Source organism: Suillus discolor, assembly GCF_016758755.1.
Source record: "Suillus discolor strain FC423 chromosome Unknown F5147scaffold_58, whole genome shotgun sequence".
NCBI lineage: Eukaryota > Fungi > Basidiomycota > Agaricomycetes > Boletales > Suillaceae > Suillus > Suillus discolor.
The window spans coordinates 226,952-242,269 of NW_024541305.1; the positions used below are offsets into that span (position 1 = coordinate 226,952).

Here is a 15,318-nt window from a genome sequence, read left to right on the forward strand (position 1 = left end):
CATATCATCACTCCCATCTTCCCTTCCCATTCATCCCGCCCACCACTCTACCCATCCTCGATCCTCATCATTTTGCTCCATCCAACATCATGCCTGGTAGCTCAGGAAGTCGATATATCAAACTTGAAGGTGAGTCTCCATATTATCTTCGTATCTCTTTCGTGATCCTCACATTCTATCTACAGTCATCAGCGGAAAGAATATTCGAATCCCCTCCAGGCGCATTCCCGCTGGCATTTACATGTCCATCAATGTCGACTCGAGGAGACGCTGGAAATCGGCCATTAGTGTCTTATCATCTGATGAATCTGTAGCGTGGGGGGATACTGTAACTCTGTAACGTCTATGGAGATCTTCTGACGTGATGCGAGAGCTGATCATTGGTGTATAGATCATCAAATGCCTCGTCTGCGTTGTCGATAGAGATCAAGGCTTCCTATGAGCTTGGTCGAATGCTAGGCGGTGGAGAGGTCATCGGGGGACTTCAAATGTCGTGGGATGAGCTACTCGATCATGGAGATCACCCATTTGGTGAGTCATTCCCTTCTCATTCATGCACATATGCTAACATCTCGTAGATTTGTCGTTCCGGGCCGTGCGCGGTGTCCAACCTTCCATCACACTGAAGGTTGCTGTCGTACATGCTTTGGACAATCAAAACGGCGGACTGTTTAATGTGAGCGACCCCAGACTCCGTCCTATTAGCTTTGCTGACGGAACGCCAACTGTAGTCCCTCGTAGACTGCGAGATTGCTCGAGATACAGATGCGGGCCACGCACGATTTGCTGCGTACGCGATGAGCAAGACAGTCTCTCACTTGAACGATGCTATGGAGCATTTTCAGTTGGTCCTGAACCAGTGTCCGGTCAGCCATCCAGACCGCGCAACGGCTCTCACCAACCTCGCGTGGGCCCGCCTCTTAGGCTACATCCGAAACGATGTTCAAGACATTGATACTACCACTTCCCTCTTCCGCGACGCCCTTGCATTGCGTCCGCAGCACCATCTCGATCATCCCTTATCCCTATATAATCTCACCGAAGCGCTGGCTTGGCGCTACATCAGGAAAAGTACTGCTGCAGACATCTGCGAAGCCGCCCAACTCTATCATGAGCTACTGCCTCTCTGTCCAGAGGGCACGTACCTTCGTAGCATCGCGGCAGGGGAAAATGGTGTTGATTATGTGATCGGCAGATGCAACAATCTTCCAACAGACGCATCCGATGAAGGCATCCACCTTCAAAGAGTCGTCCTAGAGCTCTGTCCTCTGGGCCATCGACTTCGTCCCATAACCCTCGACGAGCTTGCACGAGCAGTTCAAGCACGGTTTGATCAGCACGGCAGCATCGATGACGTTGACACGTGCATACAGCTTCGTCGTGAAGCCGTGTCTCTGTGTCCCGAGGGACATGCTGACCGTGGTGCCTGCCTGAACAACCTGGCCCTTTCACTCATGTCCCGCTTTAAGCACCAAGGCAATCCTAATGACCTCGATGAGGCCACCTTTATGTATGAAGAAGCGCTGCACCTGCGCCCTGTTGGGCACGAATTTCGTGCTTACTCATTGGACAACCTAGGGGGCGCCCTCGTCGACCGTTTCAACAAACGCGGCAATATTGAAGACATGACCCGAGCCATCAGCCTCTATCGGGAGGCCCTGACGTTGCACCCACCTGGACATTCATCTCGTGACACCACACTTCACAACCTTGCCCGCGCGCTCAAAACCCGATATGGCAAATCGCAAGTCAGCAAGGATCTCAACGAGGCCATTGATTTGTATCGAGAATCCCTTCGGATAAGGCGGCTTGGCCATCCAGAGCGCCATATAAATCTTTGCAATTTGAGCTCGGCGCTCTGCTCTCGTTTCACGCAAGCTCAGAAGAATGAAGATGTTGAGGAGGCCATTGCTCTTTGCCAAGAGTCATTGGCGGCTCTGTCTTCACTGCACCCGGACAGGTACTTCAGCTACATGTGGCTGCAGGAGGCCTATTTGTCTCGTTACCGGATTCTACACGACCCTGCTGATTTGTCGCTTGCAGTGGAGAATTCCAGACTCGCATCAAGACATTCTACTCAAGGGTTCCCACGACGCATCCTTCGCGCATTTGATTGGACCGTTGCAGCGGAGCAGCATGGTCATGGATCCGCGCTGGAAGCCTACTCGACATTTTTTGAGCTTCTGGATGCTCATTTGGCCACACGGTCTTCGGCAACTTCACGGCGCGAAGCTGCCGCTGCCTTCCATTGCGCCAGAAGACTCCCAGCAGATGCAGCATCATGTGCCATCCGCTGTGACAATCTACCACATGCAGTTGAACTCGTGGAGCAGGGCCGTGGCCAGCAATGGTCGCTGGCCTCCCGACTCAGGACACCAGTTGAAGACCTTGAGTCAGCGAATCCGGCACTGGCGCACAATTATCTAGAGCTGAGCAAACTCGTTTCCAATGCGGCCCAGAGCTCTGCAACCATCACTGACAGCGCTGCTGTCGATCGGGCCGCAACAGAGTATAGGAGACTTACAAGGCAATGGGAGGCTGCCGTAGCTAAGATACGTGATCTTCGGGGGTTCTCGCGGTTCCTGCTCCCACCTCTGTATGCAGACCTGCAAGTGGCAGCGCGCCAGGGCCCGGTCATCATCCTCATTGCGAGCCAATACTCATGCAGCGCCATCATCGTCCCGACATCAGGAAACCCTCATTATGTTCCTTTGCCTGTTACTCTCGCAGATCTGAAGATTCTCAAGGATCGCTTCGCCAGGGCAATACGAGACGCAACTCAGATGACTCCAAAGCAGTCGAGGACGGATCTAATAGTTCTCCTGCGGATATTATGGGACGAGATCATGCTACCCATCGTCAAAGTACTCGAGCACGTCCTCAAACTAAAGCATCGCTCTCGAATCTGGCTGTGTCCAACTGCAGCTTTCACGTCCATTCCTCTCCATGCAGCTCACCCCTTTCAAACAAAGCCAGATCGTTTACCATGCCTGGAGGATCTCTACATCTGCTCTTACACGCCAACACTTTCGGCCCTGGTCAGATCCAGACAGTTGATGAAGAAGCGTATACCTCCGTCCTTTGTAGCCATCGGACAGGGTCAACCGGGTGCAGGGAAAGGCAAGGCGCTCTTGTCTGTCGACAGCGAGCTCGAGCTTGTCCATAAGCTCGTCCCTGCGACAGCCAGACACACCACTATTTCCGGGGACGCAGCCACACGAGCAGGTGCACTCGAAGCTTTGCAGCAGAACAACTGGGTGCATCTAGCTTGTCATGGCAAGCAGGACCCAAAGCAACCTTACAATTCGCATTTCGTCATGAAAGACGAGGATCTGACGCTGCTCGATATCATGGAGAGAGATATTCCACACGCTGAGTTCGCGTTCTTATCGGCGTGTCATACTGCCGTCGGGGATGAGGAGACTCCCGACGAAGTGATTCACCTCGCAGCTGGTCTTCAGTTTTTAGGGTTCAAGAGCGTCATTGGGACGCTGTGGCAGGTCGACGACTCTGTCGCAAAACACGTCGTCAAAGCCTTCTATGAGAACATGTTTGAAGATTTGAAGGATGGAGGTGCGATGGACTGTACGAAGGCGGCCTGGGCACTGAACCGTGCTACGCACGCTGTGAAGACGACAGTGCCGCTAGAGCAGAGGATGGTTTTCGTTCATATTGGTGTGTAGTTCTACTGCGTCGTATTCCTGTCGTGTGGTATGTTGTTGATCTGCGATCCTCTTTCTTACTGTTGTAAAAAATGAGCCCGATATATTCTTGCACTCTAGCTATACCCTATCTCGTTTCGTATACCATGTTATGTTATTTTCGACTAGAATGTTCATCCGAAGTCCTTTGTACTCGACTCGCTTGCAGCCTTGTCTTCTACTTAAGTACTTGGATAGTGGGATTCGGGCCAGTCAAGCTTATCAGTTATACCAGGGATTCTTCATGTTTGAAGCGTTCAGTTCTGCACCGCAGAAGCTCGATTAATCACAATCAATGTCTTATACACAGGGTCAAGTTTGGGTCTGCCCATAGAGGACTATTAATATCATCCAGAGGGAGCTTTGACGCAGGTGAGGCGCTCTTTTCAGGGATAATCAATTCTTAAAGTGAGAGAATGGGAGTCAGGATACAGAAAACATAAAACAGGCGTTATCATAACATGCTAAGATGTGCCAGAGCTGTCCGACAATCGCACACGCTAGTAAGTAGATACTTGAGTGAAAGCAGTGTAGAATGTAGAGGAAAGTCCTCACAGCTGCTCTATTAGTAAACTTGAATGTGATGGCCCATCGTCTCTTCGTAGTGACAACGAACTAAAGTAGCCCTCTATCGTAATCGGTGGCCCAGCCCATCCATTGGCGACCTCCACAGTACGGTACCCCGATATAAGGACGGATTTGAGTACACGGTAACGGCTGATAACGGGATACGTTGAACACTAAGCAAATGAAGATGCAAAGGGTGCAGAACGCCATGCCACAAAACATGAGTTGCAAGCTCTTACTCACAGCACGTTGGCCTCAGGCTTTCTCCGATATGCGAGGCTGTTCAACACAGCGGAAGGGTATATTGTATTTCAAACGCAAGAGTCTTGACTGCCAAAGTAGCTTAGACCACCACTGCAACTGGAAAGCGAAGGACGTGAATTTCAGTGAGGCAAGTATTACGGGACCACTCACCCGTAAAGCTGAGCAGCAATTCCTCCTAGCATAATGTTCGCACTCTATCTCGATGATGTGAATGACAGATGAAATGTGGAATGGTGTACATACCGTCGAAGCGCTTGTCTTCGTGTTGGCAGCGGATGCGGCTCCCACAGCTTGTACAATCAAGCAAATGATATCCTAGGAAGAAGGGAGATATGTAGCAGCATTAAGAACAAGAAACGATGGTACCTGCACTAGGTCAATAACTGAGCGCTAGTAGCATCAAAGCAACACTGACATAACTGACAGACCCAGGTGGCCGAGTATCTGCAGACCCATAGTGAATAGCCAGACACCGAGAGCGGGCGACAATAGCTGGACACCAAGAGTGGCAAGAGCAGATGGCGACTCAGTACGGGAGCGAGTGAATACAGCGAGCGGGAGGACGTGCCTGGAGATACTGAGCGAGAGGATGTGTCAGTTTGGACTATCACTGACATAACACCCTCGAAGCGCATATTATCCCAGATCGGGTCTGAGCGCTGAGCCTTGGAGGAGACGAGTACACTGGTGAGATGAGAGCAACAACCAATCTGCGAGCCCTTCGACGGTCGACGGGTAAGCGGTAGCTCTATGACATTGGAATGGGCAGACTGATATGCAATGATTGGTCTCTGAGATTCCAGCAATTCCCTTGAGGAAACGCCCACTTCTCAGACCAAGAATAAACTCGGAACAGACACAACGACAGCCAGTGCCAACGCTAGAGCATCAGATGATGGTGAATGTGATTCGCCCTTCGAATTCTTCAACCTAGCGATTCATGCATGCGTTTCAGTGTGCAGGATGAGATTTGTCGAACATATTTGTAAATTTGAAAGTTAATGACGACGGGAGCAGCTATAATTATTGTCGGGCTATTAGGGAGGTACTAGGCTACAGCCAAGTCAATACTCGAGGATTGAAAGTGATTATCGGTTGAAATTACCTATACCGTAGATTGGCCGTGATTGGGTGAGACCGTGGGAACGGACGGAAAGTGTACCGGCGAGAACTCATTTTCACTCATATGTCCTCGGCCAAGTTTTTCCGGTGACTTTGAACAAGCTAACGGTGCCACATACAGTAGTAGACATTCCTTTCCTGCAGGGTATATCTCTCAGCAATGGGTGAAACCGGCAGCCGTCACAACTTGCTGAACACCTTGTTTGTTCACCGAATGAGCATACGGTTGGTTGCATCCTTGCTTTTGAACTCCATATTCTTTTCTCATTCCTCAGTGTAGGCAAGATTATTCTCCCCCTCCCCCTCCCCCTCCCCCTCGCTTCATGGCGCTGTCAGCTCAATCGGACGAGTTGTATGGAATCATTCGACTTTGCTTTTCCGGCCGTCTTCAGCGGTATAAACATTGTTTCCTTTTGTCAGTACCTTATAAAATATATTCAATTCTACATTTTGCCTTTGTGTGCTAACTGAGTAGTAAGATGCAAGCCCAGGAGCAGCAATCATTCTGAGACTCGCATGTTCCTTTCAACGTTGGCAGGCCGCTTTCGCTGCAAACTGTTCATGACCTTCTCTACTTTGGCAGACATTCTTCCGCTGATCCTGGTCGGTGATCTCCATTCCCAGCGCTTGTGCAATCATACCATACTCCAGCCCTCAACAACATGGAAATACACGTGCAGCATGGCCTGAACCTTCAACCTTCTCTCCCTCCCTCTCAGCCCTCTCAGCCGAATTCCATTCACAGTCTAACTCATTCCATCTACCGTCCATCTTTTCCTACTGTTCATTCTGAACCTCTCTCAATTTCCGATGCTGCATGCCATTCGTCGTTTGTTTTGTCCCACAATCACACGTAGTAGCCTAGAAGAACGATATATCAGACTTGGAAGGCGAGTCCCTCCATATTACCTTGGTATCGGCGTGTCATACTGCCGTCGGGGATGAGGAGACTCCCGACGAAGTGATTCACCTCGCAGCTGGTCTTCAGTTTTCAGGGTTCAAGAGCGTCATTGGGACGCTGTGGCAGGTCGATGACTCTGTCGCCAAACACGTCGTCAAAGCCTTCTATGAGAACATGTTCCCAGATTTGAAGGATGGAGGTGTGATGGACTGTACGAGGGCGGCCTGGGCACTGAACCGTGCCACGCACGCTGTGAAGACGGCAGTGCCGCTGGAGCAGAGGATGGTTTTCGTTCATATTGGTGTGTAGTCCTACTACGTCGTATTGCTGTCGTCTCGTACATATTCACAAGTTGTCGATCTACGATCCTCTTTCTTACTGTTGTAAAAAACTCTTGCACTCTAACTATAGCCTATCTCGTTTTCGTATGCTCTGTTATATTGCTGTCGACTAGAATCTGTTCACCGAAGTTCTTGTATACTCGACTCGTTTGCAGCCTTGTCTTCTGATAGCTCTGGAGTGGGCTTTGATAGGCTTGTGTATTTAGATGGTGGGATTTGGGCCAGTCAGGCCTACTAGATTATTCAAGTTTCAAGCGTTGAGTTGTGCACCACGGAAGCTCGATTAACCACAACCAATGCCACTTCATGTGCCAAGTTATAAGCAGGGTCTGCTCATAGGGAACTATCGTTCAGAGGGAGCTCCGACGCAGGTGAGGAGCTCTTCCCAAGGATAATCAATCCAATTCTTTAGTGAGAAGATGGGAGTCAGGAAATAGCAAACAGAAAACAGGCGTTATTATAACATACTGAGATGTGCCAGAGATGTCTGACAATCGCACACGCTGGTAAGTAGATACTTGAGTGGAAGTAGTGTAGAGGAAGGTCCTAACAGCTGCTCTACTAGTAAATGTGACGGTCCTTCGTATCTTCGTAGGAAAATACAAGAGTGATAAATTTTTCAAATCTAGATCGCACTAGCTTCGTCGATGGCTTGCTGTAAAGCGTGAGCATGGGATTATCTTTCTTCACCAAGATACCCAGGTGAAAGGGACTGAGAGCGTAAGTAGCGAGAGTAACTATGGCACCATTGAGTTAGTCTACCCAATACAGAGCATTGTCAGCGTATTCCTGGCAAAGATAGCGACAACGCACCAAAGGAACTCTCTGTCGTAATTACTAGCCCAGCCCATCCATTGGCGAGCTCCACAGTACGGTGCCCCGATGTGAGGACGGATTTGAGTACATGGTAACGGCTGATAACAGAGTACGTTGAACACTGACCAAATGAAGATGCAAAGGGTGCAGAACGCTATGCCACAAAGCATGAGTTGAAAGTTCTGACTCACAGCACGTTGGCCTCGGGCTTTCTCCGATATGCGAGGCTGTTCAACATAGCGGAAGGGTACATTATATTGCAAACGCAAGAGTCTCAACCGCCAAAGCGACATAGACCAATACTGCAACTGGAAAGCAAAGGTTGTGAATTTCAATGAGAAAAAGACACAGGATCACTCTTCACGTATAACAATTCCTCCTAGCATAATGTTCGCGCCCTGTCGATTATGTGAATGACAGATGAAAATGATGGGATGGAGTACATACCATCGAAGCGCTTGTCTTCGTGTTGGCAGCATGCGCAGCGGGCTTGTATAATCAAGCAAATGATATCCCAGGAGGAAGGGTGATATGTAGGATCAACAACAAAAGACGATGGTACCTGCACTAGATCAATAATTGAACACTAGCAGCATCAGACCAGCACTAACTGACAGACCCGGTGGGTGAGTAGCTGCAAACGCATAAACGAGTGGCTGGACACCGAGAGCGGGCGACAATTGCTGGACATCAAGAGTGGGCAAGAGCGGATGGCGAATCGATGCAGGAGAGAGTGGATACAGCGAGTGGGAGGACGTGGCTGGAGATACTGAGCGAGAGGGGATGTCAGTTTGGACTATCAGTGACATGACACCCTCGATGCGCACATTGTCCAAGATGGAGCCTGAGCTTCGGAGGAGACAAGTACTGTGCATAGCGTAGATGGCCGATTAGATTGGGGAGGTTGTCGGCCGTGGCTTGTAAGGTACACTGGATTTGTGTGATTAGTATGCCATAGAACGATACTAAAATTTCATAGTAATACATGAGCCAAGTGGAGACTGACTATAATGGTAGGATTTGCGTGATGCCGCTATGCTATAGAATGATCAATTACCATCATCAACAGAAACCGCCGGTCTGAAATTCTGAAAGACCGTATGTAAGTGGAGGAAAGGGCTAAGAAACACCGTGAGAACAGGATGCCGCATAATGCCGGCATGTTGCAATTCTATGGACCACGGTCTCGCAAGTTCCTTGTGCCTCTGCACGTCTATCTTACGGTTCTCTCTGTGGAGTCCGAATATAAATCATAATTCATCTCTTCGTACTTGATGGGGACTTAGTGCACGACGATTTACGCTCAGTAAAGTAGCTGTCCGCACCACCTCCATCATTCACATGATTGGAGTCCATGTCCATCTCCTCGCTGGTGATTCCCTCTTCACGCTGTTTCTTTCACTATTGACTCGACAGTCACTCTCCACTTTGTTCCATTGACATCACCCTTACCTCGAATACAACCCATCCCTCTCGTCGAAGCTCCCCATAATGGTCCGCTCCTGTAACATCTGCCATTTTGCAGCCTCAAGTCGCACTAATGTCAACAACCATGTCCTTGGCCAAGGTATGGTACTGTCACCTTCGAGGCTTCCCTACACTATGTACCTGCCAGCCTATTCATGCAGTGCCACCTATAATGGATATTCCTTTTCCGCAGGGTTCAGTTTCTTATTACTCGGCGGTGAGTGAATCCGGTAGCTGTCACAGCTTTCTCAATCGTTCGTCGATCATCAATCACTGAACGAGAATATAATTGGTTGCTTTCTCGCCTTATTCTTTCTTATTTCTCGCGAGTCGCTGCAGGCAAGATCATCCTTCCCCCATGGCACCGTCAGCTCAATTGGACCAGTCGTATGTAATCATTCGTCTTTTTCTTGCGCACCATCTTCAGCGATGTAGACATTTTTTGCCTCTGTCATTACCTCACGAAATATACTCAATTCTACATTTTGCCTCCGCGTGCTAACTGAGTAGTATGATACAAGTCCAGGAGCAGCAATCACTCTGAGACTCGTCACTCGCATGTCCCTTTCAATGTTGGCAGACCACTTTCGCCGCGAACTGTTCATGCCATTCTCTACTTTAGCACAGATTCTTCTGCTAGTCCTTGTCGGTGATCTCCATTCCCAGCGCTTGTGCGATCATATCAGCGTCTATCGTGCCGAACATCCACCGACAATACGGAAATACGCGTGCAGCGTGACCCCTAGGTCTCAATCTCCCACTAAGCCGAATTCTATCCGCAGTCCCCATATCATTACTCCCATCTTTCCTTCCCATTCATCCTGTCCACCACTCTACCCATCCTCGATCCTCATCATTTTGCTCCATCGCAACATCATGCCTGGTAGCTCAGAGAGTCGACATATCAAACTTGAAGGCGAGTCTCTCCATATTATCTTCGTATCTCTTTCGTAATCCTCACACTCTATCTACAGTCATCCGCGGAAAGAATATTCTAGTCCCCTCCTGGCGCATTCCCACTGGCATTTACGTGTCCATCAATGTCGACTCAAGAAGATGCTGGAAATCGGCCATCAGTGTCCTATCATCTGATGAATCTGTAGCGTGGGGTGATACTGTCACTCTGTAAAGTCCATGGAGATCTTCTGACGTGATGCGAGAACTGATCCTTGGTTTATAGACCATCAAATGCCTCGCCTGCATTGTCAGTGGAGATCAGGGCGTCCTATGAGCTTGGTCGAATGCTAGGCGGTGGAGAGGTCATTGGGGAACTTCAAATGTCGTGGGATGAGCTACTCGATCATGGGGATCACCCATTTGGTGAGTGATTCGCTTCTCATTCATGCACATACACTGACATCTCGTAGATCTATCGTTCCCAGCCGTGCGCGGTGTTCAACCTTCCATCACACTGAAGGTTGCTGTTGTACATGCTTCAGACGATCAAAATGCCGCACTGGTTGATGTGAGCGACCGCTGACTCTGTCCTGTTAGCTTTGCTGACGGAACTATAGCCCCTCGTAGACTGTGAGATTGCTCGAGACGCAGATGCGGGTCACGCACGATTCGCCTCATACATGAATAACGAGAATGTCTCTGACTTGAACGATGCTATGGATCATTTTCAGTTGGTTCTGAACCAGTGTCCGGTCGGCCATCCAGACCGCGCAACGGCTCTCACCAACCTCGCGTGGGCCTGCCTTCAAGGCTACATCCAAAATGATGTCGAAGACATTGATACTACCACTTCCCTCTTCCGCGACGCGCTTGCATTGCGTCCGCAGCACCATCCCGATCATCCCTTATCCCTATATAATCTCACCGAAGCGCTGAATTGGCGTCACGACAAGAATGGTACTGCTGGCGACATCCACGAAGCTGCCCAACTCTATCATGAGCTATTGCCCCTCTGTCCAGAGGGCACGTACCTTCGTAGCATCGCGGCAGGGGAAAATGGTGTTGATTATGTGATTGTCGGATGCAACGGTCTTCCAACAGACGCATCCGATGAAGGCATCCACCTTCGAAGAGTCGTGCTCGAGCTCTGTCCTCTAGGCCATCGACTTCGTCCCAGAACCCTCGACATGCTTGCACATGCAGTTGAAGCACGATTTGATCAGCACGGCAGCATCGATGATCTTGACACGAGCATACAGCTTGGTCGTGAAGCTGTGTCTCTGTGTCCCGAGGGACATGCTGACCGTGAGGCCTACCTGAACAACTTGGCCTTTTCACTTGTGTTCCGCTCTCAGCACCAAGGCAATCCTGATGACCTCGATGAGGCCATCTCTCTGCATGAAGCAGCGCTGCACCTGTGCCCTATTGCGCACGAATTTCGTGATTACTCATTGGGCAACCTAGGGGCCGCCCTTGTCAACCGTTACAAGAAACGCGGCGACATCAGAGATATGACCCGAGCCATCACCCTATATCGCGAGGCACTGACGTTGCGCCCACCTGGGCATCTATGTCGTGACACCACGCTTCACAACCTTGCCCTCGCGCTCAAAACTAGATATGACAAATCGCAAGTCAGCGAGGATCTCAACGAGGCCATTGATTTGTATCGTGGATCCCTGATGTTAAATGGGCTTGACCATCCAGAGCGCCATAGAACTCTTTACAATTTGAGCTCGGCGCTCTGCTCTCGTTTCATGCAAACTCGGGAGAATGAAGATATTGAGGAGGCCATTGCTCTTTGCCAAGAATCATTCGCGGCTCTGTCTTCACTGCATCCGGCCAGGCACTTTGGCTATATGCGGCTGCAGGGAGCCTATCTGTCTCGTTACCAGATTTTACACGACCCTGCTGATTTGTTGCTTGCAGTAGAGAACTTCAGACTGGCGTCAAGGCACCCTACTCAAGGATTTCCGCAACGCATCGCGGAAGCTATTGACTGGGCTCGCCAAGCAGAAGTCTATCAACATGAATCTGCCCTAGAAGCATACCAAGTGTGCTTTGAGCTTTTCGACAGCCATGTGATGACACGATCGTCGATCATCTCACGGCGTGAAGCTGCAACCGCTGTCGGTGGTGCACAATCACTTCCTGTAGATGCAGCCTCGTGCGCCATACGTCGTGACAATCTACGACACGCAGTCGAACTCGCAGAGCAAGGTCGCGGCCAGCAGTGGTCGCTGGCATCTCGACTCAGGAATCCAGTTGAAGATCTCGAGTCAGCAAATCCGGCACTGGCGCACAATTATTTGGAGCTAAGCAAGAGCATCTCCAATGCAGCCCAGAGTTCTGCAACAATCACCGACAGAGCTGCTGCTGATCGTGCAGCGATAGAGTACAGGAGACTTACAAGGCAATGGGAAGCTGCAGTAGCTGAGATACGTCATCTTCCGGCGTTCTCGCGGTTCCTACTCCCACCTTCATACTCAGACCTGCAAGCGGCAGCGCGCCAGGGCCCAGTCATCATCCTCATTGCCAGTCAATACTCATGTAGCGCCATCATCGTCCCGACATCAGGAGACCCCCATCATGTTCCCTTGCCATCTGTCACTCTCACAGATTTGACCAATCTCAAGGATCGCGTCGCCAGGGCAATTCGACATGCATCTACCCTCGGACCCAAAGTGCCGCGAAACGATCTAATAGTCCTCTTGCGGACAGTATGGGATGATATCATGCTACCCATCGTCAACGTCCTCCGGCATGATCTAAAACTAAAATACTGTCGAATCTGGCTGTGTCCAACTGCAGCCTTCACATCTATTCCTCTCCATGCAGCTCACCCGTTTCGAACGAACCAAGATAGCTCTAGGGAGCAATGCCTGGAGGATCTCTACATCTGCTCTTATACGCCCACACTTTCGGCTCTGGTCAGATCCAGACAGATGATGAAGAAGCGTGTCACTCCATCCTTCGCGACAATCGGACAAGGTCAACCGGGTGCAGGGAAAGGCAAGGCACTCAAGGCCGTCGACAGCGAGCTTGAGCTTGTCCATAAGCTTGTCCCTGCAATTGCAAGACACACTAGTATTTCTGGGGACGCAGCCACACGAGCAGGTGCGCTCGAAGCTTTGCAGCAGAACACCTGGGTGCACCTAGCTTGCCATGGCAAGCAGGACCCAAAGCAGCCTTACAATTCACATTTCGTCATGAGAGACGAAGATCTAACACTGCTCAATATCATTGAGAGAGATATTCCACACGCCGAGTTCGCGTTTTTATCAGCTTGTCATACCGCCGTCGGAGATGAGGAGACTCCTGACGAAGTGATTCACCTCGCAGCTGGTCTTCAGTTTTCAGGGTTCAAGAGCGTCATTGGGACGCTGTGGCAGGTCGACGACTCTGTCGCAAAACATGTCGTCAAAGCCTTCTATGAGAACATGTTCCCAGATTTGAAGGATGGAGGTGTGATGGACTGTACGAGGGCGGCCTGGGCACTGAACCGTGCCACGCACGCTGTGAAGACGGCAGTGCCGCTGGAGCAGAGGATGGTTTTCGTTCATATTGGTGTGTAGTTCTGTCGGATTCCTATCGCCTGGTACATATTTACACATTGTCGATCTGCGATCTGTTGTGAAAATGATATATTCTTGCACTCCAGCTATCTTATTTTTGTATACTTTGTCGTGTTTTCGTCGAATAGAATGTTCACTAAAGTTCTTGTGTACTCGACTCGTTTACCGCCTCGTCTTCTGCTTGACTCAGCTTGGGTACTTAGATAGTAGGAAATTAATTAGACCAGTCGAGCCTAAGTACTAGTCATACCGGGTATCCTTCAAGTTTTCAGCGTTAAGTCTTCCTGCACCGTGGAATCTTACGTGAAAGAATGGGGGTCACCGGTATGGCAGCTGGCAGGAAACAGAAAACAGGCGTTATGATAACATCGCCAGAGATGTTCGACAATCGCACAAGCTGCTAAGTAGATACTTGAGTGGAAGTAGTATAGAAGAACGTCCTGACAACTGCTCTACTCATAAATATGATGATCCATCATCTCTTCATAGTAAAATTCAAGAGCACTCAATGTTTTAGGTCTTGGTTGAACTAGCTTCTTCGTCCATGGATTGCTGTGAAGCGTGAGTCAGGGGGTTGTCCTTCTTCACTAAGATACCCGGGTAAAAGAAATTGAGAGTGTAGATAACGCCACAGCGTCCTCAAATTAGCCCATCGTGGTGTGGATGACTCGCTAATGATATGTTTGCGACCAAGGTCTAAAATTGCCGATAAGCTGGAATGGCCTGTAACCGGAGTTACTGAGTCAGATTGTCCTGACTGCCGGGAGTTGACGTGTCCCTTGACTCGTCCATCGAACATACCGTGACGATGTAGTACTACGAGCACCGTTCATGAAGCAGATAGACTCATGATAACTAATGTGACGTACTATGGGGACGATCAAAGACTTTGGAAGTGTTTTCGTTGTAAAGTGCTGATTGAAAAGACAGACGCGTTTGGTAAGCGTGAGATGACACGTAGCCGCGCTCACAGGAGCCCAACATGTAAACCTGTCCTCCTGTCCTGAGGATTGCATGCCACAGTCGAGGCTATATTTGTAGGAAGACATCCAACTCAGCCGCCGGCTGTCATGAAACGACGTCAACAGCGCCTATCCATTTGTTGCCAGAGCGATGTCCAATTCGAAGGGGCGGTTTCTGCGGTATTGTACAATGGCTTACATAGTACATACCGTCAATTGAACTTCAACTTGGCAAAAATTGAGCAAAAGCCTGAGATAGGCGAGAAAATTTACATACTGTGCGTGGTAGGTGGTAGCCTGTGCGACGGCTGCCAGAATTTTGTATATATCGAGGCCCGCAATGCCAGAGTCCAGACTGTGACCATGTGCACCTCTGGTATGCATGTGAATGTTCTGGTTCAACCAAGTGTTGAACGTTGCTGGCTGAGCGGACTGTTGCAATCGGTGACTTGCAACCTTGCAAGCATAGTTCCGATATTTCCATATTTGGCACATAATTTTGCAGTCGCTCATTTTACGTACTACTGTAAGCACTTTGATTCGTCTATTATTTCCGATACTTACATGTTATGGTACCAAGCAAGAATAACTCTCTAGGCCGCGATTACAGGCTCCTCGTTCTCAAACCCTGCCAAGCACAATATTGGAACTTCTAAAAGCAAGATTAATGGTGCGCTAACACAATACCCAGATAACGAACATCAT

At 49.6% G+C, this 15,318-nt stretch overlaps 4 protein-coding genes across 4 annotated transcripts; 3 read left to right on the top strand and 1 right to left on the bottom strand.

The window, feature by feature from the left end:
- Positions 1-89: 89 nt before the first annotated feature.
- Positions 90-3,910, top strand: F5147DRAFT_839461 (CHAT domain-containing protein; the record flags this gene model as incomplete). The annotated part of the gene is made up of 5 exons (XM_041444224.1): positions 90-129; positions 186-336; positions 392-531; positions 579-676; positions 732-3,910. The coding sequence occupies 5 exons, from the start codon at positions 90-92 to the stop codon at positions 3,681-3,683; spliced, it is 3,381 nt and encodes a 1,126-aa protein (XP_041289171.1). The 3' UTR covers positions 3,684-3,910.
- Positions 3,911-4,252: 342 nt separating this feature from the next.
- Positions 4,253-4,988, bottom strand: F5147DRAFT_655880 (uncharacterized protein; the record flags this gene model as incomplete). The annotated part of the gene is made up of 5 exons (XM_041434035.1): positions 4,253-4,418; positions 4,512-4,547; positions 4,683-4,726; positions 4,776-4,847; positions 4,953-4,988. The coding sequence occupies 5 exons, from the start codon at positions 4,986-4,988 to the stop codon at positions 4,253-4,255; spliced, it is 354 nt and encodes a 117-aa protein (XP_041289172.1).
- Positions 4,989-6,464: 1,476 nt separating this feature from the next.
- On the top strand, positions 6,465-6,897 carry F5147DRAFT_839462 (uncharacterized protein; the record flags this gene model as incomplete). The annotated part of the gene is made up of 2 exons (XM_041444225.1): positions 6,465-6,483; positions 6,536-6,897. The coding sequence occupies 2 exons, from the start codon at positions 6,465-6,467 to the stop codon at positions 6,862-6,864; spliced, it is 348 nt and encodes a 115-aa protein (XP_041289173.1). The 3' UTR covers positions 6,865-6,897.
- A 2,149-nt stretch (positions 6,898-9,046) lies between these two features.
- Positions 9,047-13,862, top strand: F5147DRAFT_763104 (CHAT domain-containing protein). Its single transcript, XM_041440621.1, has 8 exons — positions 9,047-9,316; positions 9,373-9,396; positions 9,519-9,566; positions 9,760-10,062; positions 10,154-10,304; positions 10,360-10,499; positions 10,547-10,644; positions 10,694-13,862. Exons 1-8 carry the CDS (start codon positions 9,253-9,255, stop codon positions 13,649-13,651), a joined length of 3,786 nt encoding a protein of 1,261 aa, XP_041289174.1. The 5' UTR covers positions 9,047-9,252; the 3' UTR covers positions 13,652-13,862.
- The last annotated feature ends 1,456 nt before the right edge of the window (positions 13,863-15,318 follow it).

What these genes read in the sequence shown, in the direction of transcription:
- F5147DRAFT_763104 (XM_041440621.1), top strand. Translation starts at nt 9,253, where the DNA reads ATGTCAACAACCATGTCCTTGGCCAAGGTATGGTACTGTCACCTTCGA. An exon ending in TCGAGGCTTCCCTACACTAT is followed by an intron (nt 9,317 to 9,372) that starts GTACCTGCCAGC and finishes CCTTTTCCGCAG; the next exon opens with GGTTCAGTTTCTTATTACTC. An exon ending in TCAGCTCAATTGGACCAGTC is followed by an intron (nt 9,567 to 9,759) that starts GTATGTAATCAT and finishes CAATGTTGGCAG; the next exon opens with ACCACTTTCGCCGCGAACTG.